The 27,305-nt window shown below is 41.0% G+C and overlaps 1 protein-coding gene across 1 annotated transcript in view; it reads right to left on the bottom strand.

Annotated features, from left to right (window-relative positions):
• ANKFY1 (ankyrin repeat and FYVE domain containing 1) overlaps positions 1 to 27,008 on the bottom strand; it is a 53,373-nt gene extending 26,365 nt beyond the window's left edge. Inside the window, exons 1-7 of the mRNA XM_034752214.1 lie at positions 26,971 to 27,008; positions 13,322 to 13,514; positions 10,761 to 10,879; positions 6,361 to 6,496; positions 4,169 to 4,292; positions 2,059 to 2,208; positions 874 to 1,039 (exon numbers count right to left, since the gene is read on the bottom strand). Of these exons, the coding sequence (XP_034608105.1) occupies positions 874 to 1,039; positions 2,059 to 2,208; positions 4,169 to 4,292; positions 6,361 to 6,496; positions 10,761 to 10,879; positions 13,322 to 13,514; positions 26,971 to 26,980 (898 nt within the window). The 5' untranslated portion in view covers positions 26,981 to 27,008. The remainder of the gene's footprint in view (positions 1 to 873; positions 1,040 to 2,058; positions 2,209 to 4,168; positions 4,293 to 6,360; positions 6,497 to 10,760; positions 10,880 to 13,321; positions 13,515 to 26,970) is intronic.
• Positions 27,009 to 27,305: the final 297 nt, after the last annotated feature.

The raw sequence follows: 27,305 nt of genomic DNA, 5'->3' as shown, positions 1-27,305 counted from the left end.
CGTTCTTAAGCCTCCTGAGCATTACTGCCATGGCAACTATTTCCTATTGGGTTCTGTGAATCCTCACATGTATCCGCTTTCCTTCTCTTGTGTTGATAGCAGCTCAAGAGTTTCCAAGTGCAGTAATTGACTTAAGTACCAATGAGGTTTTATTGCCCACTTGAACTTGGAGAAAAAAAAAGTCAATCACCTACACAGACATCTACCTACTATTGACTGTCATGAAAGACTAGGGTCCTCCTCCAACCACCTGATAGGGAGGACTACTGTCCGCAGGAAGGGTGAGAAACTACTCTCCCTATTAACTAACTCACTACTGTACAAATAGCTACTACACTCCTTGCAACCCTGAAGGGAAAAGAGGGAAGAGAAATTCTCTCTGCTCACCCTCTCCTAGACATCTGTATGAGCTACTGAGGTTTTAGCCAGTCTAAACGACTTATTAGGCACGGAGTATCACTCCTCCATTAAATGGAACTAGGATTCAAACATCCATGTTCTGAATTCTCCCCTCTCCCCCCAATTTTATTCACCTTGAACTAGGACAACACTGACAGTTCCTATGAGAGAACTAGCAGATTCATTTCAGTTGCCAACCCAGCAAGCTAGCGTTTACTTCCAAAGAGAATCCTTTTCATGAAGCTTAACGCAGTCATTTCTATTCATGTGAATACATTTATATAAACCTAAACCTGGGGCTTCAACAGTCTCCTTTTGTGAAGCAATTTTTGAAACTAAAATTGAGTCATTGGCAGAAGGTATGAAGAGATGCATAAAACCAGTCTCAATTAGGATATACTTCCTACTGGATGAAAGTTGCAAAAGCAAGTTATCCTATACTGTAATGGTAACTTTTGTATTCAATATCCTTACCTCTTTGGATGGCTTTGTGTAACAGACTCCAGCCTTTGTTGTCCACCATATCCACATCAGCTTTGTAATTGACTAATGTTGTTGCAATACTTTCCAATCTTCGAGAGAGGGCTAAATCTAAAGCAAGGTCTCCATTGTGATCCAGTTCATTGAGCTTCCCAGGCAGCTACAAAACCAACACAACCACAATTTAGAGGGCTGACATTAAATATATGCAAGGGAGCACTCAACCAATATGCAACTTTAAGTTACATATTGGTTAACTATGACCTACTGTTAAAGAAAAGTTTCAATGCTAGTACTATAGCTAATTAAATCTCTTTAGAGACTTGTCTTACATACACAGAGTAAACAAAGGGACTATATCTTGAGACTGAATTAAAGAGCAAGTACATCCAAGAGCAAGTTCTCTCTAATTGGAAAGCTGATCCTGAAGTTTGTTATGAAACAATTAATTAGTTGGGAAATTTGGTCTTCAATGTTTATGAGAAGGCAGAATCTATCCATCAGGGATTCTCTACTGTCAGAGCTGTGTAAGTGGAGATACTGAAATAGATTCTCAACAGCTCTCAAGTCATATGTTTATATTGAATCTGAATCAGATAAGGAAACTAATGTTTTTTGTGACTTCAAAAGAGAGACTTAGCAGTATGTTATTTCTTCAGATGTAGTTGTTTCAAAGAAAGTGGCAAATATACAATAGAAAGGAACTGAGCATTTAACCATATTAACTAAAAAAAGGTGACATTAGCACCATATTCCTAATGGCAAGAAAAATACAATTTATATTACTGTGTAAAGGATATTAAAGGTACTGGATTTATACTGGTTTTATCCATGGATGTAATTTCAACAACTGTAGCTTGAATCATCATACCAGACAAGCCATACTCCATCCTCATTCCTATTAATACATGGTATTTTTATACAGCACTTTGCAAACATTAACTAGTGAATTCAGTACCTTTTGAGATAGGTAGCTAAACATTATGTGCTTTCTAAACAAAGTCTCAATATATGTTTTTTCTTTAACTTCTAGGATTTCCTTCACAGTATGTCACTCTTCAGCCCTACATTTGTCAGCCTGAATAAGTCAAATTGACTGTTAAAGTGCCCAGCATCAAAGTAAAGAAAAATGTGTCTAGTTCACTCCATTTCAGACAGATACAGTAAAGCTCATCATACCTGTGAATCCATTTCAATAAGATACAGGAAAACAACATCTTCTCTCTCCACTTTAATAGCTTTATGCAAAGGATATTCAGTCTTGGATTTGAACATTTTATACAACAGCTGAGCACTCATACTGCTGAAGTCTTCTTTCCGCAAGTCATCCTGTGAGTAACAAGAAGAAATCAAAGTGAAATTGGCTTGTTTCCATATTGATACTTGTACTTTTTGTTCATATTAAATGGAGTTTTGGTTGTTTGCTCTTCAGTGAAGTAACGTTGCAGTATGGAACACTGAAGATAACGGATTCAAAGGCTCCATTTGGCTCTGCTTTGGAGAGCTGTGTGACATGTACAAAGAGCCCACAGGAACTGTCCTAGCAGATTTCTGCCACCCAGTGGTAATCCAACAAGTCTTTCAGTAAGTCTGGGAAGAGATAGTTGTGAATATTCTCATTTTACATCTACCTACTCTGAAATTTCAACTTTTAGTTCTAATGGAAGTTGCTTAAATTTCCATATTTACACGAGGCACCCCAAAAATGCATTTTTACATCCTCTTCCTGAGGAGAGATAAAGGGGACATAATAAAAAAGGACAAAGATATTACAGATTGAACTGGTAAGAGTTCCACAGTTGTTACTTGAGACCTTCCTCCAAAAAGTTGGTCTGCTTAAAACAGTCTTTGCACTCCTATCTAGTATAGCACAGTTTGATACTTGACACTTCCCATCAACTCCCACAATTGTAGAAGCAAGGAGTGTTTTAAAGAAGATACAGAAAAGGAGCAATATTTATTTAATATTTGGAGAAAGTGTATTCCCCGAAATCTAAATACTGGAATACCAGAAGGGTCTTTCTAGTAACTGGGACTATTCTAGACAAGTCCATTTGGCCAATGAAGAAGGATGGTTTTCACAGAGAGGTTTGGATCCTGTCCTCAGGATTTATGAGCAAGTCTATTTACTTGAAAGCAGAGGTGAACAGTTCACTTTTGGAAAGTAATAGTGAGCTGTCTGGTGTGTTCTAGGATGAATGAAGTGCCACCCAGAAGTTCAGATGACAGTAGGGTATCAAGAGTTCCTCTTTACTGTTTCTAGCCCATAAATGCTGCCAACAGCTGCACTACGTGGTTAAATACAAAAGCCTTCAGCATCTAAGGTAGTGAAGATGAGCCTCTGCCAAAAATACAGTCACCATTGATGGTATTTTTGGACAGAAGATAAAATCCCAATAAATCTGATTTCCAGAAGTTACAGTAACCTTCAGTGTAAGTCTTATAAATCCCTAACATAGGAGCCTGCTGTTAGAGAAGAGACAGACTTCGTTATGAACAATCCTTTATCACTTGGTTAGACAAACTTTCATAATCTCCCCTTGGAGAGAAAAAAGTTTTTAATATCAAAAATGCAAGATTTCCTATTACTCCTGTGCTGGAAAAGGAATTGGAAGCTAAGTACGTAGCTTTTCATGGTTTAGCTACTACTTCTGATGGCAATTTTAAGAGGGGAAATTTGTTTGTGTAAAGGCAAGAATCCCAAATTGTCCACAGTCCAGTGATGGACAAACTTCAGACTGTTCAAAAATTAGCTATACTGATAGCTGTCTGAACTAGTGGAACCCATTAAACTTGGCTGAAAACTGAAATGGCTTTCCAGCAAGATTCAGTAGCTAACTTCTTGCCATATTTGCATTTCTACTAAATCAGTTTCAGTGTTTTGGTACTTTGATCCTAGAAGGAAACAGACACAGGAAGATGAAAAATTCAAAGAATGGTTTGGGTTGCTTTCTACAAGTGGGCAAGCTTTCAGGGGAGAGGTTGGGTTGAAAAACAGACACGAAGAAGGTCCCATCTCCTCTCTTCCCCTTCTCCCTCACAAGGTATGCCTGTTCCAGGAAGACACTGGATGTGATGGAACAGGCACTTTCTTCTGGGACAGAAAAGCAATTCTTAAAACAGCATGGGTTTAGATCCATTAACACACAATACTAGCATTTAATGGGATTTTGAAGTTTGAAAGTGCTATGTTTCAATACAATCCAACACTAAATCTAAAGTTTAAATCTTTTCAAAGTTTCAGCCTGCAGGCTACTCTTTCCCATGCCCCTTATATTACAGTACTTACCCAGTGACTAGCTATTATTTCAGCACAGTAGTTCAATAAAGTGCTAGCATTTAGCTCCTCCGCAGTCTGATAGAAACGAATGCAGTTCCTGACGTTTACTAGTGACATGACTCCTTTTTCACACCTGCCAGAATGAAGAAATGGAGTTTGGATCAGTTTTTAGGAAAGAAAGGTCAGATTCCCATTTCCAATGAAAGCTGGTCATTCAATTACAGAAACATCTGAATGCTAACAGTGGTGAAGCAATGTCATGTTCACCAGTACTATACAAGTGCTTATTATTTATACAACTGACTCCTTAGAAAAGCTTCAACAGAAATGGCTTTATAAAACTGACCAACCTAAAGACTCCTGTAATAGTGTATGTCACACCACTCTGGAGAGAGCGGCACATTAAAAAGTTCCCTCCAACGTAAGGGAAGACACCCTAATCTTCCCACTGAAGTAGGCTGAAATACATTTGCTCCTGTAAGGACAATAGTTGCAACAGTCTCACATCACCAAGTTTTTGTGGGCTAAAACCCTCAAATAAATTTGTTAGTTTCTAAGGTGCCACAAGTACTCATTCTTTTTGCCGATACAGATTAACACTCTGAAACTTATCACCAAGTTTGACACTCAGTGGAGCTGGTCCAGCTTTCATGCTTAAGAATGAACGAACACTGTAAAAAGTACTCTAAAATGCAGATGTGTGGAAGACAGGAAAGTGAAGACTTTCATCCTTGGGGAGCAATCATTCCTGTCACACTCTTTGGGTGTATGAGAACATTCATTTTTGCTAAGCCTACAAACTTACAAAACAGCATGTTGTACAAGTCAAGGAGACTGAAAGTAGCTTTCGTATGGTCAAGGGATCTAGTTATTTTGGACACACCACTAATGGTTATCAGCATACTTGTATAATTATACCATTGCCTCCCATCAATTACTGGAAGCTTAACTAGCAAAATGGAGAAGTACAGTAGAAGACACCGGAAAGTACCTGCATTTCTGCTAAAGGCTGTAGTAAGACACTGGATAATAATTGTAGAATACTGGATTTTTTAGTACTAGGAAAAAGAAATCTACAATAAAGGATTACAAGCCAAAATTAGACATTGTTAGGCATAATGAAGAAAAAAGTGCCAAAATGAGGTTAAGTGCTAGACTTAAGGCACCCCTCAGTAACTGGGCCAAAGGCAATGGAAGATCACTAGGTACAAACAGCAGTTTGTGAACTGACAAGATATATGACTTGGGAGTTAGATCAGGGAAGTTTGTTCCTGTGGATTGAGACTGATCTGTTTTCCAGGAAAGTGTTCACACTATGCTAAGAGCCCTACTTAATGCTGCCAACAACTGCTGGCAGGTAAAAAAAAGAGGAAGAAATTGAGAGGCCATTTGAGCAATAACTGACAGAAGCCCAGAATAAGAGGATGCTTTATTTACTGACCTTTAGAGTCATTTCATCTCTCCCCTTTGGAAGAGTGGGTGAGGAACAACATTAATCCCTGTGATCATTTTGCCCTGCCTCCCTCTTACTCTCCATCCTCCCCAAGCACGTCATTTAGCAATATTAGTTTTAGTTTTAAAAATCTGAAGCGATTTATAAATTAAGAGGATGGCCAAAATTTGGCATTTAAAATAGCCAATATGTTCAAGATATATTGCTACTATAGATAAGGTTGCATTTTCATTTTAACCAGTCACTGAACAGTGAGGGGAAAAAGCTGAAGAGTGAAGCTTTTATTTCTAGTAATTCAAAAGTCATTTCTTGTCAATACTATAACAGATTTGCTTTGTTATAGAAAAAGATTTCAGGAAAGGAAACTAACTCAAAGGTACCACTCACTCGGGTTTTCTAGTCCTGTCACATCGGGGCATGGGTTTATGAATAATTGGTGAGTTGGGGGATATACAGGATTAAAGAGTGAACTACACAAGGGAGTGGCTTGTGCAACAGTGCAAGGACAAAGCTTGATTTTTCTGCTTATGAGCAGCTGAAATTCTTGTTCTAGAATTAAAAATCAAATTAAAAAAGTTTAAATAGTATCTTCCATCTTCAACTCAAACCCATGAGTTAATATCTGCTAACAATAGGATGCAACCTAACAGCTATTTACATTAGCACAAATAGCAGATTTCCAAGAGCCCGGCTAATTAGAGCCCAGTCACAACATTCTAGAAGCTTGAATATAGTCACTGCAACTTGCCTTTCCCTGAGGAGTTGTAGTTGAAACCGATTAGCTAATTTCATCAGTTCTGTCAAGAATACATCATCTTCTCTCAGTTCTAGCTCATCTGTGTAGATCCAACGCAGCATTGCCATAGTCACCTCAGGATCAGCATCTGGTGAAAAAAGTGAAAAGGTGAAAAACCAAGCTACTTAAGTCTCAAATATTTGCAGTTCAATTGAAATAGCTGTAATTTTGCCAACCAAATCAAGTGTTTCTAAAAGAATAGACATCTCTCTTAGACCTCCAACTAAGCAGGGAAAAGGCAGGTCAACAGTTACATGGGGGATGCTCCTTCCGGACCTTGCTGTCCATTACCCACTGTTAAGATGAACATACAGTGCCTGAAATTCACACTAAATATACCAAAACCCAGTTAGCTCCCACCCCCCAAAATGTGTAGTTTGGAAGACTGGGCTTTATGGCCCAGCACAAAATAGTGTAATGTAATATATGGAGATATACCTATCTCAGAACTGGAAGGGACCCTGAAAGGTCATGGAGTCCAGCCCCCCGGCCTTCACTAGCAGGACCAAGTACAGATTTTGCCCCAGATCCTTAAGTGGCCCCCTTAAGGGCTGAACTCACAACCCTCGGTTTAGCAGACCAATGCTCAAACCAGAGCTACCCCTCCCCCCCGTACATACTGGATAAGTGGAGGACTTCACATTAACACCATAAGATCTTTGTGCAACTTACTGTTCTCCTAAGAATGACACCAAGTGTACTAAAACAAAGAAAACTGTAGTTGGAATGAAGGAGTCAAATGGTTAAATCTGATTCGATTCTGGTTGGAATCATCAATATTTCTTATCTCTGCAGTTTGGTTCCAGTTCAAACACTAACCTAAAATGATGGTTCAGTAGCCAAACAACTACTTTGAACCGGTTTGAACCAGTTCAGATGTTTCCTGTAGGTTAATGTCTCACACTTATGCTTGTACTGTAACTCCTAGCAAAAGAATGCAATGAAATATTTTTCCACTGTAGAAAAATTTTTAAACGCGTTATTTGCACTCACTAGTACAACATCCTCCAGATCTCTGTCAGTCATATTTGACTGTTAAGGTGACAGAAGCTGGGACTAAGCGACAGGGAATGGATCACTGGATGATTGATGATGACCGAAGAAAACCCATGGTGCTGTAAGCAGTGTTCTTGCAAGTCAGAAGGTGGCACACTTCCTTCCTTAGTACTGATCCAACTCAATGTTGTGTGACACTCTTGCTGGAAGTTACCATATTAAGACAGTGGTTGACCTCACTGCACACAAGAGCCAACAGCTCTTCTCTAAAAGGGGATATTAGCCCTGACGTCCTAGTCAAATTCCAACATGGAAAATTACTTTCTGCCAATTTCACTTGTATAAGTTACTCTTCCTGCCCTATACTGTGCTATAGTGTTGCTGCATGCTATTAATAGCTGCTTATTACCACCCAAGGGTGGCTCCAACTTTTCTTGTATCTAGTTTGCAATGCTGTTTGGGATCCTTCCATAGGAAAGGTGATTGAGAAAACTTAAAATATCTTGCCTAACTTCAAATGGTTAGATTAGCAGAAGACATTTGATTTACATTTCTTAAGTCTGCAGGACTCTTACAGGTCCTATACTCCAGTGAAACCCATTGTCACAAGAGGACAGAGGTATCAATTCTTCTAACTCTGCAAATTGCTACCTATTCTAAAGAGTTTAATGTGGAGCTGTCCAAACTAGGTTTAAACTTGCTCCTGATAACAAGACATTAATACAGGTGTACACAAGAGCTTGATGAGTAGCAACATGCATACCCTCATAATTGGAGCAATAAAATAAAGATACTATTAGTAATATTCCATCAACTGAGTTGCTTTAAAAAAAAAAATAAATAAATAAATAAAAAAAGACTTCAAGTACTTCTCTGTTGAATAAGCAAATGTTTTAAAATCAGGTTTGTTGGACATAAGCAGGGGAATCCCCGATACTTCGTTTCTATACACTGTTAGGATGTTTTAACTAGATGTATCCTGTAGACTCAAATAGTAGTTACAGGCCAGGCATTAACTATTCTTCCAGATACCACCTGGTACAGGACTCCCTAAGCAACAGCACCCTGTGCCAGCACAGGAAGGTAAACATCTCAAGCAGAACAGGCCAAGCTACTTTAAAGTAGCTAAAGACACAAGGTGGATGAGGTAATATCTTTTCATGGACCAGCTTCTGAGCTTACACAGAGCTCTGTGTACGCTCTAAGCTTCTCTCTCATCAACAGAAACTAGTCCATGAAAAGGTATTACTTCACCTACTTTGTCTCTAACATCCTTGGACCAATAAAGCTGTAACGCGGCAAGCAGCTAGAGAGCGAGTTTTATACAGCTCTTCAGTTTGGCCACTGTCATTTAGTGTCTCCTTTCCCAAAAGGAGGGAAACCTAAACAATATTTAGAAACAATGTTTTACAGATATTTTACCATATGGACTATGGAACTGTACTATTTAGTCAATTACAGGAGGCTTTTATGAAACAGCCAATATGCTCAGAAATGGAATGTGCATGTGAAACTAGTCTCAAATCTAACAGTTGGGTGCATGTCTGTCTGTGTCTCACTCTCAAAGACTAACAGATACACTAGGTGACCCAGCTTCAGGTGAAATAGTCCTAATGAGCATCATGACCATGTACAATTGACAAGACAATTTTAATAAAGATTACTTTGTCCAGAGGGAAATAGCTTCCTTTTACTACAGTCCCAACTTAAATGTTTACGATAACTGGATATTCAGTATTTGTATGGTACAAGTCTTGAAATGAGGATATAAAACGGCTATTCCTTCATCTCTCAGTGACTAAATTCAGGATTTCCCAATCAAGTGTTAATGCAGGTTATCCTAACACTTCACATCAGGAGCTTTGTAATGCTAGCACTAAGGTTATCACAACCAGAGGTACAGTAACTGGCATGAAGAGCAGTTTATGTAATGTCTTCTGACCTACTTCTTGGGCTGTTTGGATGGCAGGAAGGTGTGGGAACTTTTCTGAAGTGAAGCTTCTGCAAAGAAGATTTGCTATGGCTTGCTTCTTCCCGAAGTGTGGCTTGTTTCTAGGATTCATGATTAATCAAAGGCTTTGATAGCAGTGCCGGAAGTTTAGTCTTGCAGACTGACGGGCCATACTTTAAATTTTCCATCCCTTTCCATCTGCAAGCTGCTCTTGCTCAAAGGAGAAGATCTTTTCTTCCACTAAAGTCAGGTTGAGGCCAAGTCATCTTGTTAAGAGGTGCACAAACTTTTTTAACTAGCCAGCAGGGATCACCATGGCAACAGAACAGAGGAACGATGTACAATCCCTGAACCAAGATACTATCTTTACCAAGTAAGACTAGTTCAATAGATGTGATATCATTCTAGCCACATCAACTCCTGCACTTTTTGAAATGGACACTGTCCAACCTTCCCTTAAGTTTCAGTTCTCTACAGAGTTTAATCAACATTTTCATCTAGTTAGTAAGCTAGAAGTTAAGAATACTACTTACTCAGCCCAGCATTGAATATGGAGCACTTTTCATCATGAAAAAGCTACATTTAAGAAAGCTTGTGTCAGTTGGCAATTCCAAGACTCGCATTGATTGTACTAGTGTTGAAGAGTGCTTTCATGCAACGCTGTCACTGAGCAGCATGAAGAGGCAGTCAAACACGTTTCTAGTGTTATGATGAAACAACTAAAAAACTTACTTGATCAATATTAGTTCTCCAGATAGCAGAGCAAACAGAGGAGGAAGTTTTCAATGTCCACTTTCTCAGAGTGATAAATAGTACCCATCACTGTACGAGCACATGAAATGAAAAGCCTGCTAGATCCTGCTTTAAACTCAGAAATGTTATTGTGAATGGCAATTTGTGATTATTCCTTTTTACCAGAAGTAGAGAGTGCTTCTCAGAGAAAAATTCACAAGCCATTTGGGTTCAGCAGTAGGTGCTGTTTTTGCAACCTGAATAAGCTATTTGACCACAGGTCTCTAAAGAGGATGTGCCAGGGCACATTTTCTCAAAGATATCAAGCAGGCTAGATTCATAGAACACTTAAAGCAAGGAGTAATCTGGCTCTTTCACACAGCTTTGCTTATTACACTATGTTTAATTCCCTATTAAGGAAGCGAGTGAACCACACCACACTTAACTTCCATATCATTAAAATGGAGAGGGTGGATTATGGATTTAGACTAACATTAAATTTGCAAGCCTGTTACCATGTTACAGAAACAGTCCAAGCTCCATAATTAATGGAAAACTCTCTGTAGTCAGAGTAGTATTCTGAATGATGAGATGTAACCTTTTCCCAAAGGGCCCTTTCATTAGTTGTTCCAAAGACATTCAAAGCATCATACACCGACAAGCAGCAACTAACCTGACAGATCCAGTTCCTCAGTTGACACTAGGTTGGCTAGACTCCAAGTCTCACTGCGGGCTGCCAACACAAATTTGTGAGCTCTGATGTGCTTGTCCCCAACCTTTATCTTCAGATCACTGATAGAAAGAAAAAAAAGCACACATATATACAAACATAACCCCCTGTGCTTAGGCACTTATGGACTCTGCATCTATCACAAATATCTACAAGGTAAAAACATTTAAAGCAGCTAAATTTAGGCTGAATTGTTTACTATTCGGTAGAAGCCTCTTGCATTAATATATTAATGCAAAACGCTAGGTTCATTCTTTCAACTAGTTAAGATATTTTTAAGAGTAACCCAACTGTCATTGCCACAAAAAAAATACAAGCTAAGCCCTGTGACTAACATTCATTTAAAAAAAAAAAATCTATATCTATATCTAGTACGCAGTTCATACAGCACAGACCAAAATGAATAATTGACGAGATGGGGAGTGTAGAGACCCAAGATTCAGCCCAGAGAATACTATGTTGCAGTCAGCCACACGGGCTTTCAGGAAAGATTACTGAAAGGACTATAAACAAAGCACATTTGATAGAGCAGTTAACCTGTATGAAAGCAAAAACCCAGAAATACCCCATTTCCAGTACAGCCGCTGTCAGGGAACACTGATCCCATACGGATCGTTTTTAGTCAGAGCATTCTTTTTATTCAGAAACAGTACACAGACTGATCATTCACCATCTAACATATAGCTAAGGTGTTATGTTCTTGAACATGGATTTTTCATCCATTTGTTCTTGCTAACAAAAGCAATACTTTAATTAACCTTCACCATCACTACTCCCCACCCCACCCCAAACCTAACAAAGCCTTCCTTGGGAACTTAAATGCTTATTTCCAAAAGAAATCATTTCTTTTTGGGTCTAACATTTGGACCACTACCCTATTCCTAAAAAAAAAAAAAAAAAAAAAAAAAAAAAGGGGGGGGGGGGAAGGGAGGGGAGCAGCTATGAAACCCTCAACACTCAAAGCAGAGCAGATCTAGGTTATGATTCTTTTTTGTGTATCAATGCTTTCATACAAACTCTTTTGGCTATCACTTGATTAAATTTGTACATGGCAAGATACAAGTTAAAAAAATTTTAAAATCAAATTTGCAAAGTAGTATTTATTATACTAGTTCCCCAAACAGATTGATTTTTTCCTGACACTTGTGTGCATTTTTGCAGAGGTGGTAGTGTTTTGTTTTTAAGACAATCAACTGCTTACTTGATAAAGTCAAAATTACCTGGCTCAAAGTTTTCAGTGCACAGTGTTAGACTATTAAGAGCTGGCCTTAACACATACTCCATAATCCATTTTCCATACTGCACTTTACATTTGCCAGTACAGATTTAATGCAATCTTTTCTTAGAAGTGGCACATACCACTGTCCTAGATTTTATTACCTGGATGGCCAGAACAGTCAGCTTAGAATCAGATTTCCTGCACACTAGAAAAAGATGAAATATAGAACCTTTTCTGGTCCTCTCCTTTTAGGAAGTGACAGACTTCTACTCAGATTAATAGAAGATAATGCTTTTTTTTTTTTTAATGTATTAGCATATTTCACCCAAACCTAGGGTCTTCCACTTTAAGACCTGGTTACTCCTATTCAGAAGGACTTGAGCTCTTGCACAGGTCCTTAAAAACTTTAAAATCTGTATGATCACTGCATTATCCTAAATAAGTAGCAGAGAAACGTTCCCATTGCCTTATTTTATCCATGGAATAAATATTCCCTGGAAGTCAATTTCCACATGAAATATGACAAATGCAAAAAACGAACAAGAGGTGTTCCAAGAAAAAAAAAAAAAAAAAAAAAGCCTGAAAGAGGGAATAAGGCATACAGTTTTATTCTCCAAGCTGTGTTTCATTTCCAATAACTTCAGAAATAGTACAAAAGTCTAGCTCTACACTATGTTGCCAATACAAATAGTGAACAAGGAATGCTCTTTCAGGATCATCCAAGTGTCAGATAAAGGACTGTCTACAAAGTGCCAGCAAAGCGCACTAAAGGGATGTGATTTGTAAAGCGCTCCAATTGCCCCATGCAAATCCTGCTGGCCCCCTCAAAAAAGGTTCACATTAATAGTCAGATTAGGTACCATTTAGAGACAGCCAGAGGACACCAGCAAGGTCGGTGGGGGTGGGGAGTTAGAGCACACCACATTAGGGCGCTTTACAAATCACACTCCTTTTGCATTGCTACACCATGTAGAAAAGCCTCAAGAGATGGTTGGTTTTAAGAACCCTATTTTGTAAAAATAAGCAGGTGTTATCTGAACAAAATAAGACACCAGCATCAGACTTCACACAGTAAGTTTCCCGTTAAGTTATCCTGAGGCATACCATGTTTGAAGAGAACTGATTGATTAGATTCATCAGACAGGCTGATACTATACTTGATTTTAACCAAATACACAATGAAGGACAGTCCCTCCCCCTTAGAGCTCAGAATCGGAAATAGCTGGTGAGGAAGAGAGTTCTAGTTTCCTCAATATTGCTTCTATTCCCAAGATGCACTTCTTACCTATATTGCTCCTGCTCGTAAAGCTCAGCTACAATGGTGAGAAGTCGGCTGATGAACGAGTCACTGGCATTCTCTTTGTTAGACTGGGCAGCCAACAGAGTACATCTCCTCTCTGTATCAGCTAGCTTCTTCTGCAGCTTTACATACTCCTGGCGGAGAAGCATTAAGTGCTTCTCTAACTTGGCCACCTCCTCTGCAAAACAGACGAATATGCAATTCAGTTGAAAGGCTGAACAAGCCGTGATATGCTTCTTGGCAATTCTGTGGATATCCCCTCCCCCAATTTACTACTTATATTTCAGCAAATCTAGACCCCTTAATTTGCTCACTAGCATTATCTATTTGACCAGCCACACAAATGAAAGTTTACCGGTCACACCCTGTCCCTTAGAGTGAACGCCTACAGTGTTATACCAGCTTAACGGGAACACTTTTCAAACTGATAAGTAATTTAAACACTAATTCGACAAATCCTCAAAGATTAACATGCTTCAAAAAAAAAAAAAATCCATGTCTTTTACAGACAAAGCAAAAGCAGACATTTGGAATTTTTGAAAATTTGATGCTCTGTGGAGCACTGGGATTAGTACAAGCTCAGTTCGGTCACTTCTCCCGTACTTTGGATTGGTGGTTCAAACCTTCCCCTTGTCTCCCACCCCTAAAGCCAAAGATCTAGATGTTTCTACTGCACTCACCAGGATAGCTGACTAAAAGGCTCAACAGTACCTCTCTCCAGGATCCCACAATCAATCATGTTCAGGGAGTATTGCACAAAATCATAAGTCACTAAAGGATACATATATCCCACTTTAAAACTTCTCCAGTGTTACCATCACCTAATGACTAGAAACAGAAGGCCAAAATTTTGATCCCTGCCTGGCCTGGCCACTATTATATTAAACTTAACAGAAGTCCTATCTCCCAGCCAGTGCAAAACATTGTTAGATTGTGAAAGAGCTTATATCCAGAAAGTTTCTAGCTAAGGCCATTTTTGTTTTAATGGGATTTTATACAGTGTATGCTATTTCTGGAATTAAGAAGACCACTATGCATCTTCCATATCTGGACAAAGCACTAGCAAAGACATTATATACCAAATATATAAAAAAAACTAATGACACAATCCATCCCATACTGGCAGGGGAAGATTAGATGACTCAGGTTTTCTCCAATTATAGTTTAAGATGCTGCAAAAGCATTTCATTCAGAGTAGTTTGCATGGACAAATATGTAGACAGACATTTTTGCACAAATATGTAAATAGCTTTTAACAAGAGTACCATGGCTTGAATGGTCCCCATGATCCTTGTGCTAAAGATAACATTACTTTTTATGAATGAAAAGACAGGTGGGTCACTTGTTAATGAACCTGGGCCAACTTCAGGAAGTTTCCTTCGAACACACTAGCTTGTATCTTGGAGGTGGAAAGGGAGGTCACCACTGAAATAACTTGAATATTCTGCTTTCCTGCATCATAGATGCTCTTCTCTTTTCAACCTTACCTCCACCTTGTGAGCCAAAGACTTACATTATTTTCTCTCACTTGCCATGTGAAAGTTTATCTAAAGGCAGACTTAATTTTTTTTCTTCAAGTCTAAAGAGCCCTACCATGCATTTAAGAGAGACAATAGAGCACCTTCCATGAAATAGTCTCAAGTGACTTAAACCTAGAAGAGATGCAAGACTTAATGTTCTGTACAGTTGGGTAAATAGAGATAAGTGACTTGCCCAAAGTCACACAGCAAGCATGAATTTGGTAACTCTGGAAACAGAACCCAACTCCAATTACTAGACCAGGGGTTCTCAAACTGGGGATTGGGACTCTTCAGGGGGTCATGAGGTCATTACATGGGGGGGTTGCGAGCTGTTAACTTCCACCCCAAACCCTGCTTGCCTCCAGCATTTATAATGGTGTTAAATATATTTAAAAGTCTGTTTAATTTGGGGGGGGGGAGGGGAGGGAAGCACTCAGGGGCTTGTGATGTGAAATGGGTCGCCAGTAAAAAAGTTTGAGACCCACTGCACTAGACAAATTTTATATCAGTATTCTTGGAGAAATTTCCAGAATGCCATTTTCTCTTCTAATATGCCGATATCTTACATGGAAAGCAGAAGCCTCCTAATAGAATGCATGGAAAGAACTCAAGAGCTACCCTGACCCTTATACTAAAGAGGATAATACAAGACTGTTTGCTCTACTTGGATTTGATTTTAACATGACGAGGTGCAGCTGTTTACAGTGACAGCTTTGTTCTAGAAAGCGCATCATGAGCTATTCCAAGAAAAAAAAAAAAAAAAAAAAAAAAGTCTTCAATTTCCATTGCCCTGTCACTCTGGGGTAAGACAGTGCCTATCAGCCTATCCGAAAGTTTTACAGCTCTATTTGCCTTAGCAAGGATGTACGCTTAGTTTTGAAAGTTGATTTTGTGCAATGCCAATGCACAACTAAGCTATCACCCACAGAGAAATGCACAACTTTTTTTTTTTTTTTTTTTTTTTTTTTTTTAAAAGCATCAATATATAGAACCATCTATCTAGCAGACCAAAGATTCCTACCAAACATACATTTGGTATTATTTTTGTTACTGTAGGACTTAAGTGCCTTAATCATGGACCAGGACCCCACTGTGCTAGGGGCTGTACACACAACACGATCCCTGGTATCCCACGGCTCTGTTCAATATCTTCATCAACGACTTAGATATTGGCATAGAAAGTACGCTTATTAAGTTTGCGGATGATACCAAACTGGGAGGGATTGCAACTACTTTGGAGGACAGGGTCATAATTCAAAATGATCTGGACAAATTGGAGAAATGGTCGGAGTTAAACAGGATGAAGTTTAACAAAGACAAATGCAAAGTGCTCCACTTAGGAAGGAACAATCAGTTTCACACATACAGAATGGGAAGAGACTGTCTAGGAAGGAGTACGGCAGAAAGGGATCTAGGGGTTATAGTGGACCACAAGCTAAATATGAGTCAACAGTGTGATGCTGTTGCAAAAAAAGCAAACATGATTCTGGGATGCATTAACAGGTGTGTTGTGAGCAAGACACGAGAAGTCATTCTTCCGCTCTACTCTGCTCTGGTTAGGCCTCAGCTGGAGTATTGTGTCCAGTTCTGGGCGCCGCATTTTAAAAAAAAGATGTGGAGAAATTGGAAAGGGTCCAGAGAAGAGCAACAAGAATGATTAAAGGTCTTGAGAACATGACCTATGAAGGAAGGCTGAAAGAACTGGGTTTGTTTAGTTTGGAAAAGAGAAGACTGAGAGGGGACAGGATAGCAGTTTTCAGGTATCTAAAAGGGTGTCATAAGGAGGAGGGAGAGAACTTGTTCACCTTAGCCTCTAAGGATAGAACCAGAAACAATGGGTTTAAACTGCAGCAAGGGAGGTCTAGGTTGGACGTTAGGAAAAAGTTCCTAACTGTCAGGGTGGTTAAACACTGGAACAAATTGCCTAGGGAGGTTGTGGAATCTCCGTCTCTGGAGATATTTAAGAGTAGGTTAGATAAATGTCTATTAGGGATGGTCTAGGCAGTATTTGGTCCTGCCATGCGGGCAGGGGACTGGACTCGATGACCTCTCGAGGTCCCTTCCAGTCCTATAATCTATGAATCAAGGCTGTCTTGTAAAGGTCAGCATGAATCATAGCATCCTAGGCTAAACAAAGTTTTTCATCACTATCTGAAGTCTCCATGCCATTGACCAGCTAAAGGCTACAGCATCTGTACATGATATGAAATAGTTTTCAGGATCAATTTGGGCAGCTCTCATTTTAGTTAAGAATCTGTATTGACTTTTGATGTAAGGATCAAGTATTTTGATCCTTCTACTATAATCCAGACCAATAAGACAACAACTTTCCAAATAAGGTACATGCATAACACTCCATCTTTCGATGATATACAGTATATTTTCCATTGCATAAATGCCAAAGAAACTGTTATCAATGGATTTAGGTAGTACTTCTACAAGCTTTAATATTCTTTAGAAGAGGGTGAGTCACACTCAGTGGTGCCAAATGTTTTCAGCTTAGAAGACAACAAGAATTCACTTTTACTCTGCCCCTTACAACCAAGGGTCCATTGATCAGTACAAGGGGACAATTAGCATCAAGAGGAAGTGAGTTTTGGAAATACTGTTTCATCAATACCTGAGTTATCACTAGAAGCAGTGATCAACAGAACTGAATTCTATTATGTAGTATTTATACCTAGACAAATGGGAACTCAGCTGAGTACTTGAGATTCCTGCAAGGCAGGGCCCTTAGGACAAGTCATCCCCCACTCTAGTTTGACTGCAGATAGAATGCAACATTTAGAGATCATGCCAACATTCAGTCTTGGCCAAGGGACATTTTAACGAATGCTGCTTTAAGAGTTCTTTAAACAGGACATAACCTTTCATCCAATAAGGCAATTGTTTACATCAATGCTTTGCCATGAAGAGTAACATTAAAATTCAAACTACAGCACAGGCTCATTGGGGGCACTGCCAAGTTTAGCTATGCCATTAGAACTAGGAAAAGCCGAGAAAGATAAAAACCTTAGTCTGCACTATCACTGGTTTTACCAAGTACAGTACACGTTTAAGCGTCTGCTACGTAACAAGCCGTATCTTTCTTTAAAGAGGATCATAAATTGTTTTAGTCTTTAACAAGGAAAGCCCATTTCACAACACAGGCAGCAGTTACCTGTGTTGCTGTACTTAGCTAGGTTAGCTGTTTTACTTCATTAGTTAACTTCTGTGGATCTTCCTTTGTTTTGTTGAAGTAGATTGAACTGGAATGCATTAAGGTCTTTCAGAAGGCTGCAACCTATACTTACATCCTCAAGGATGCATCATTAAGAACAAGCTTCCAGCCTTTTTTGGACCACCTCTGTACGTAATTCATAAGTAAGCAGTTTATGTTTTACCAGAAACATACTCTGTCTGTTACTAGATGGAAATAGTAGAATTATCAATAATTCACAAAAGGCAGAAGTGTTCAATAGTATTTCTGTTCTGTATTTCGGGGGAGGGGGAAAAACGGATAACACTTTAGCATCCTCCTGAGATACTAGTGGAATCGAAACAGCAGCTACTGAAGTCAGACATTTTTAAATCAGCAGGTCCAGATAGTTCGATCTTAAAACTGGTGAACAAGTTGAGGAGCTCATGAACAGTTAATGTTGATTTTCAATAAGTCTTGGAACACTGGGGAGTTCCAGAAGACTAGAATAAAGCTGATGTGACAATTTAAAAAGGATTACCAACTTCATATCTTTTTTTGATATTAGAAGTTTGGCTGATAATGGTAATAGTGTTACTGTAATACAGACTTCTGTAAGGCATTTGACTTGGTACTGCATGATACTGGTTAAAAACTAAAAAGATAAAATTAACATGGCACACATTACATAGATTAAAAGTTGGCGAATGGATAGATCTCAAAATGTAATTATAAATGGGGAATCAAACAGGTGTTTCTAGTGGGGGTCCTGCAATCATCAGTTCTTGGTCCTACACTATTTAAAGCTTTTATTAATGATCTGGAGAAAAAAAAGAATCGCTGATAAAGTTGCAGAGGACAAAAAATGAGGAGTAGTAAATAGCAAAGATAACAGATCTCTGATCCAGAGCAATCTGAATCACTTGGTAATCTGGGCACAAACCACCAATATGCATTTTGAATATGGCTAACCATGAAGTGTATACATCTAGGGACAAAGAACGTAGGCCATACTTCTAGGATAAGGGACTTTAATCCTGGAAAGCAGCGACTCTGAAAAAGATCTTGGGGGCATGGCGGATAGTCAGCTGAACATGACCTTCTGGTGTGACACTGCAGCCAAAAGGGCTAATGGAATCCTTGGACAGTAAACAAGGGACTCTTGTAGCAGTAGAGGTTATTTTCCCTCTGTATTTGGCATGGCAACCGCTGCCGGAATACCATGTCCACACTCAAGAAGGGTGTTGATAAGAGAAGGAGGTTGGTTTACAGGGGAGCCATGAGAACGATTCACGGATTAGAAAACATGCCCTAGAGTGATAAGCTAAATGGACTGGGCTCCTGGAGCCTAATAAAGAGAAGGTTAAGGGGTGACTATTAGTCTATAAATAGCTACTCATTTAATAACATAGTCTTCAGTCTAGCAGAGAAAGATAACACGATCCAATGGCTGGAAGTTGAAGTTTGACAAATTCAGATTGGAAAACAAAGGAATACTTTTTTACACTGTAATTAGCCATTGGAACAACATAGTGTACTAACGGTCATGGTGGAGTCTCCATCAGACGATTTTTAAATCAAGATTGAATGGTTTTCTAAAAGATCTGCACTAGGAATTATTTTGGGTAATTTCTATGGCCTATGTTATAGAGGAGATCAGACCAGATGATCACAGGGGTCCCTTCCGGCTTTGGAATTTATTGACACTGACACATCCACAGGCAACAAGAGACATTGATTACTTAAAGCGCAAGACAGCAGAATTCAGAATTAGGTAGGAAGCAATGTATATCAATCATTTTAGGTCAGTTAAGAAAAATAAGAATTGACATTATGATATCTGCAGTAGTCACATTAGGAGCAAGAAAAGATTAAACCTGAAATATTGAAAGTCAAGAGTAAAACAAGAGTTATCCAAATATTTGACACCTCATAGCACATATTCTATTTATAACCCCCCTCTCACCATGAGGTAAGTTTCAAAAACAGCACACACAGTTAACAGCCCTTTTATTTTTCAAGCATGGCCCAAACTTTTATAAAGGGCAAAGACTGACAGAAGCCAGGAACCTCTTTACATCCTGTTGGACAGATTTCTCAGGCCTTGGGAAAGTCATTTATTCTATTTACCTCAAATTCATCACCTGTAAATTGAAACACTTATTGACAAGCATGTCTCAAACTGACTAATAGCTGTTTGCAGAACCATTTTGAGGAAGAGTGCTTAAGCATTAAGTTGCTACTATTACCTACAAACACAGCCTCATGTCAAAACCAAACCACCTCCAACTAGTATGGTATGTTTACAACAGGTGAAGACTTCTAAATACAATAATCAAAATTTCATCCTTATTCTCTCCTACCTGAATCTCTTAAAATCAACCTCAAAGATGTATTGAATACTTATCCAAGCTCAATCTAAGAAGAGATGGCCATAACAAGAACTACTACTGGCAGCTTTTGAAAGAAGTCTATCCGAGACTGCTAGCCCAAGTTAGAGACTTAAGGATGGAGATTGCCCTTTATTAGGTTTAAGGGCCACATGTTTGTTAAAAACCTGCCCCCTTGCCAAGAAAGATACTATTTACTACAGTGTTGGCCTTGAACCATACCTGAGGGTCTTCATCTTTTATATTGATTTCTGGTTGGTGGTCATAAGTGTCATTGCACTCCACCTCCCTCTAGCTGCTGCTATCTTTTTGTATCTTCTATTCTCCCCCCCCCGCCCCCTCCACACACAAAAGCCCTCTGCAGTCAGGAGACTAGGAGGGATGGGGGAAGAGAAATCCCAGGATTTCCCTGACCATCACCAAGAGAGGGGAAAGCACAACATTTGCTACTTCCTCTATCTCCTCCTCCCCCAACACACACTCCCAATCCGCCTCCCCTTTGAATAATTTAATTGGTATTTTCATGTAGCTCAGAGCATTACCCAATCTGTAGCAGCATGAAATTAGTAGGCTTGCTCCTGTCACTATTGTCCACAGGATTCTGAATAAAACCTGAAACTGACCAGAATCTTCCTAGTCTCCCTCTGCTTGGCAGACCACTCTACCTGTGGCTTACACTGGTTAGTTATTTTCACACCCTAAAAGAGGGTTTGTTTTTAAAACTGAAACCTTACATTCTCATAAAACAGTTTATATTTCCTCACTCACCAGGGACAAAGAATTAGTCAAGCCTTGAAAGACCACTATTTCCCATTGTTTGCTACAAATTCAGCAGAAGATCTGCACAGCAAAAGCTAGGCATTCACTTCTTATCAGGCATTCATGGGTGTGTGCACTCTACACGTTTGTAAACGTCAGCTACCGCACATCTGCAGGCATATACAGTATTAACCTTGTGAGTTGTATGGAGTCATACACAGCTATTTTTAATATGAAGATGAAGTCCTGAATATCCAGCCACTAGTAATAACGGCAATCTAGAAACTAATATAAACTTCACAAAAGTGTGTCAGAAAAATACTACTTTGGTCCATGGTGAGATTACCAATTTTCAGCATAGTTATTTCACTAGTAATTTCTCAGAGAGCACATAGTAGCATTCAAAGTTGTACAGTGTCAACTATGTACATTAATCTCATTACAGCTACACATTAGCATGAAGATTCTCCTGCATATGATTTCCAGGATAATTGTGGAACACACTTTTATACAATTTATGTTTAGTACCCATTCTGCAGAAGCAGGACAGTCAAAGTCACAATAAGAAAGCAAGAAGAGTACTACTGAGTTGCATATATACATGTAAGGACCTATAGAAAACATTAACTAGGGTTATATGAACATTTTAATACTAATGTTGATACTGTGTGCATTTCTAGCCCTTTCATTGAGATGTAACAAAGGATATTATGATTCTCAGACTACTCAGAGTCTGGTGTTTGGATAATGAAAATTTAAGCAAGTTTCACTTTCAGATTCTGAATGGTTCAATGTTCAGGCTGTAGACATGGCAGGGAAAACTTGTTTAGAAAGCTTCCACCTGGAATGCATGAAGTCAGGAAAATTTCTATTACTCTTTGGTTTTGAGAAAAAAAAAAAGTGTAAAAAACTTGATGTTTCAGCCAGCTCTGAGTTGATCATGTCCTTCTAAGTATGCCAGATACAGAGCACACTAGTATTTAAGCATGAAGCCAGAAATTAAAGGAAAATTTTCAGTACAAGAACTTCAAATTACACTATCAAAACTGAAGTTTAAGGAATGAATAGCTGTTACTACTACAGTAAGAACAGCTTAGAGCAACAGAGCTGAACTGAGGGGGAAGGACCTAGTTGGTATCAGCCATATGAGTAATTCCTTGTGAGAAGCAAGTGGGACCAAGAAATTCACTCCTGAGCATGGCTGTTAGGGGAAGAGAAAAAGTTTGGGCTTGTCTAGCAGAAATGACTGTAGCTGACAAGCAAGCAGTTTAATTTTCCAGAAAAGTCACAGTAGCCTTACAAAAGTAAGCTATAATTTGATTTCAGAAACAAGATTGTATCTTGGTTGAATAAAAATATTTTCGAAGTATGGAACACAAGCCACCCTGTTTTTGTATCCCAATCCTTGAATCAGCAGAAGCCATTATTAAAGACCATGGAGACAAGCAAGCACAGAGCACATGGCACTGTAACACAAGAAACTGACTCATTTTCCAAAATTCATGGTAACCTAAATATCAATACCTTTCATGACAGATAAAGCTGTTTAAGTCACAGGAAGTACAAGAAGTCTTGGCCTGGTCCACACTAACCCCCCCCACTTCAAACTAAGGTACGCAAATTCAGCTACGTTAATAACATAGCTGAATTCGAAGTACCCTAGTTCAAACTTACCGCAGGTCCAGACGCAGCAGGCAGGCTCCCCCGTCGATGCCGTGTACTCCTCTCGTCGAGCTGGAGTACCGGCATCGACGGCGAGCACTTCCGGGATCAATCCGGGATTGATTTATCGCATCTAGACAAGACGCGATAAATCGATCCCAGAAGATTGATTGCTTACCGCCAGACCCGGAGGTAAGAGTAGACCTACCCTTGGATAAGGCCAGTTCTTTGTGAGAGCCAATCTTCACATGAGAACAGAGCAACCATGTAGACGTAGAGAAGGACAGAAACAATGTGTCCCTTGCCCTTAAGTGTGATATCACTACCTTGGATCTCCTTGTATTGTCTTATGGAGCAAAGCTTTGCCAGTGCTTCTATTTGCTAACCTGGATTTCAGAGACATTGGTAACTCTGCAGCTTGCAGGAGAAAAAGTGCCCTTAATCATAGATCAATTTACATCATTCATGGAATGGAAGGCCTTACTAAGGCAGGTTTCTTAGAGTTGCATCTCAGATGCTTGCAGAAAGCTAGACTTATTCCTATGCTTTCTGATGGTGGCACTGATAAATTTGTAACTAAACAAGAATCTGTGTACATCTGAGTAGGATCAGGAAACTTACTATTGCTGATAGACCTGAAACTGAACTGAGTATCAGTTAGCTCTTCCCCCAAAGTTTAGCTCTCTAAGCAACACCCCTTCAGGGACCCTGACCTGTTCTCACTTGCAATGCCATCTGGGTTCCCTCCACCATCCTTTGCCCAGTACTCCTTCCTCCTATCCCCATCTCCTCTTTATCCAGGGTTTCCCACACCCTCACGTGGTAGTCCAACAGCAGCTATAGCATTGCACATCCTTGGGATTCATCTAGCTCCCTCTGGTGGTGCTGGGTCCTACCTATCAAAGGGGACAGCATATTTCTTTGACAGAGCAGCCACAGAAGCACACCAGAGTGAGACCCGACCTTGCCCCTCCCAGCGCGGGCCGGGAGCCTAAGTCTTGTCTACATTAGAGACATGGATTAGTGTCTCAATGTACTGGAATGCACCTTGAAATACTCTTTCACATGGATGCAATCAACTGAAGTTACCAATAACCTGTAGGGACAAGTGTTGATCAGCATCTGCTCAGGTGACTATGTGCCAGCTGATGCCCCCTCAGTCAACAAGCCTCCTTAATTTGCCAGCTGAGTCTTCCAGTGCTAGAAACCCATTGACAACCAATCAAGTGGGAGGTGCTACTCCAACAGAGCAGTACCCTAATGAGGCAAAGTGAGTCTCTTAATCTGGCCTTGTAGAGGGCCCACCACCACCAGCCTGCACCATGGTCCTTGCTTTACCTTATTATGAACTGACTGCAATCCAATTGCAAATCACTGGCTTTGTGCTTTTGACTCAAAGCTAAAGAGAATTCATTCATTCAGGAAAATTCTTTGAGGAGCGTGGCTCTCTCCTTACTAGTGGAAGCTAGTGAGTGCAGTCTCAGCCAGCAATGCACAGCTGGCTTACTGGTCCAAAAACTGAAGAACAGAAGGGGCATTTCAGAGCCTACTAGGGACATGGTATCATAGCAGCACTCAGCTGACAAACTAAGGAACTGTATCTTTGACAACTACTTCACTTGACTCTACAAACAGCAGTCCTCCTGGTGAAACTGGGGAAGCCTAATAAAGATTGAGGGTTGGTAGGCTGGACACACTCAAATCAATTAAGTTCACTTGGTGTAATAACAATTGCTTCAAAAAAAATACACTTGCCTAGCATTTAATTCAAACACTAAATTGGAAGTCTTAGCTGCCCATAGACATTCCCCAGGATTAACTGGAATACAGACACTTAATTTTAAAACACCAACATTTGTCTGAAAACTGTGCTTACTTTTCTAAAGCACAAACCTCAGTTTTGATAAGATTATTTTGGTTAAGTTTTCAGTTTTATTCCCTGTTTACATTAGGGTTACCATACGTCCGGATTTTCCCGGACATGTCCGGCTTTTGGGGGCTCAAATCCCCGTCCGGGGGGAAATCCCCAAAAGCCAGGCATGTCCGGGAAAATCGGGAGGCTCGGCCGGGGCCTCTTTGTCCGGGGCCGGGGGCATGGTGCCGGGCCGGGCCGGACCCGCGGGGCCGGGAGCCGGGGTCGGGGAGCCGGGCCCGCGGAGCCGGGGTCGCGGGGGGTGGTCGGTCGGGGCCGGCACCCCAGGGCCCGAGGTGACCCAGGCTGGAGCCGCCGGGGGGCCAGCCTGGGCCGCGCCTCCTCCCTCCCCCCCCCTTACCTGCTTCAGGCTTCCCGCGAATTAAATGTTCGCGGGAAGCAGGGGAGGGGGCGGAGACTTTGGGAGGGGGCGGAGTTGGGGCGGGGGCGTGGGCGGGGCTGGGGCGGGGCCGGGGCCCCGGGGAGTGTCCTCCATTTGGAGGCACAAAATATGGTAACCCTATTTACATTTAACAGGGCTTTGTATTGAGTCAGTTCCCTGTGTATAGGAATGCAGAATGAAAACATCAGCCAAATCCCTAAATACCAACATAAGATCAATAAAACCCTTACAAATATTTTAAATTATTTTTTAATAAAAAGTTTCAGGATACACTATTTAAAGGTGCTCTCAAACTGGATTTTATTAAAGATAAAATTCCAAAACTACCACATTTGTGTCTTTAAATACTAAAATAATGAGATTTAATTTTTAACTAGGCTTGCAAAAAATTAACATTCATGAGTTGTTAGAAATTGCAAAGCCTAACACGGGCTAAATTTGAGGCTACTCTACTGCCTCTTACAAGATTTAATTTTCTTCCAATAAAAACAATATAACTGTGGAGTGTTGTGGCCCTAAAAGATCATATCAAACTTCTCTTTCCACAGAAGGCCTGATAAGTGAGAGCACCACTAAATTTTACTGAATTTGTTATAACTGTACACTTTAACAGGTTTCAGATTAACAGCCGTGTTAGTCTGTATCCACAAAAAGAACAGGAGTACTTGTGGCACCTTAAAAACTAACAAGCGCACATAAGCTTATGCTCAAATAAATCTGTTAGTCTCCAAGGTGCCACAAATACTTCTGTTCTTTGTACACTTTGATATAAATGATTCATCAGTTAGTTTGAAATTGGGTGCCTGTCACAGCAACATCTCACCTGTATGATGCCAGCAGCCACCACTTTAAATTATCTGAATCTTACATCTGCGGAAGGCTTCCCAACCAGAATCAACAGTGTTGATATCGCACACCCTGACTCAGGAAAGGAGAGATGAATGCTAACGCCAGTATCACCATCACTTCCTCCAGAGGAAGAGGAAAAGAAAACCAGGGAACTGACACTATCCTATACTCTCTCCTTCCTTCGAGGAGGGAAAGAAACAAGGCATGCAAGGATAGTTACCATCCAAGTTTCAGAGGAACTGACTAGGGAGAGGCACACCTCAGTTGCCTGACACACCAAGCAAGTGGAAATAAGACAGAAGAAACCTAACCCCCATAACAGCTCAATGTAACAGTGAAGCAGACACACAGCAGAGAGGTTTCTAATCCTAATCCCTTCCCTTCCCTCCCACGCCGCCTCACTTTAGATATGAAGTGACTGTCCCCAAGGCACAGGAGGGGTCAGTCTCTCCCGCACTACCAGGTTCAGGGACAGAGCAGCACAGCCCGATCTGCCCGCTCAGGAAGGAGGAGCTGGGATGCAGAGCAGGGGCCGGCAAGGCACCAGCCAGACGTATACTCCCCTCCCCAACACACACACACACACACACACACACACACACACACACACACACACACTTGAGAGGCAGAGCAGGGGAAGGAGCCCACCTCTCTCTCGACTGGCGAGATGCCCCCCCCGGGACACGGGAGGGGGACACACCTGCTTGCGCCCCCCCGACACGGCTGGGAAAAGCAGCCCCACCTCTGGGCTGAGGAGAGACTTCGCCCCTCCGGGCTGACAGGGGACAGGGACACCCCCGGGGCCCCACCGCGGAGGAGACGCCCCCTCCCCCTCCGGAGAAGCCGCCTCCTCCCCCCACTTAACGGCCAGGACCGAGCAGGGCACGGGCCAGCCCCGGGGCAAGCGGCGGCAACCCCAGCCCAACCCCTCACCCAGGGCTTCCGCCCCCCCCGCTCTTACCTTCCGCCATGTTGGGTCCGGCCGCCTGCGCCTCTCGCGAGAGCCGCCACACAGGCCCCCTCGGCCGAGCACTCTCGCGAGAGTGAGACCCGACCTCGCCCCTCCCAGCGCGCGCCGGGAACCTACGTCTCGCCTGGAGCCTGCTGAGGCTGGGCAGCGCCCTGGCTGCCCCTTTATACAGGCGGGCCCGGCCGGCGCTGCAGCGTCGCCGGGGGACACTCCTCATCCCCATCCCCCCTACAGGGATCCCCTCCTGGGGCACTATCCCCATCACCCCCCGGGGGGACACTCCCCATCCCCCCTACAGGGATCCCCCCCGGGGCACTATCCCCATC

Source organism: Trachemys scripta, chromosome 18 (genome assembly GCF_013100865.1).
Source record: "Trachemys scripta elegans isolate TJP31775 chromosome 18, CAS_Tse_1.0, whole genome shotgun sequence".
Taxonomy (NCBI): Eukaryota; Metazoa; Chordata; order Testudines; family Emydidae; genus Trachemys; species Trachemys scripta.
This window is presented reverse-complemented; position numbering and strand designations above follow the sequence as displayed.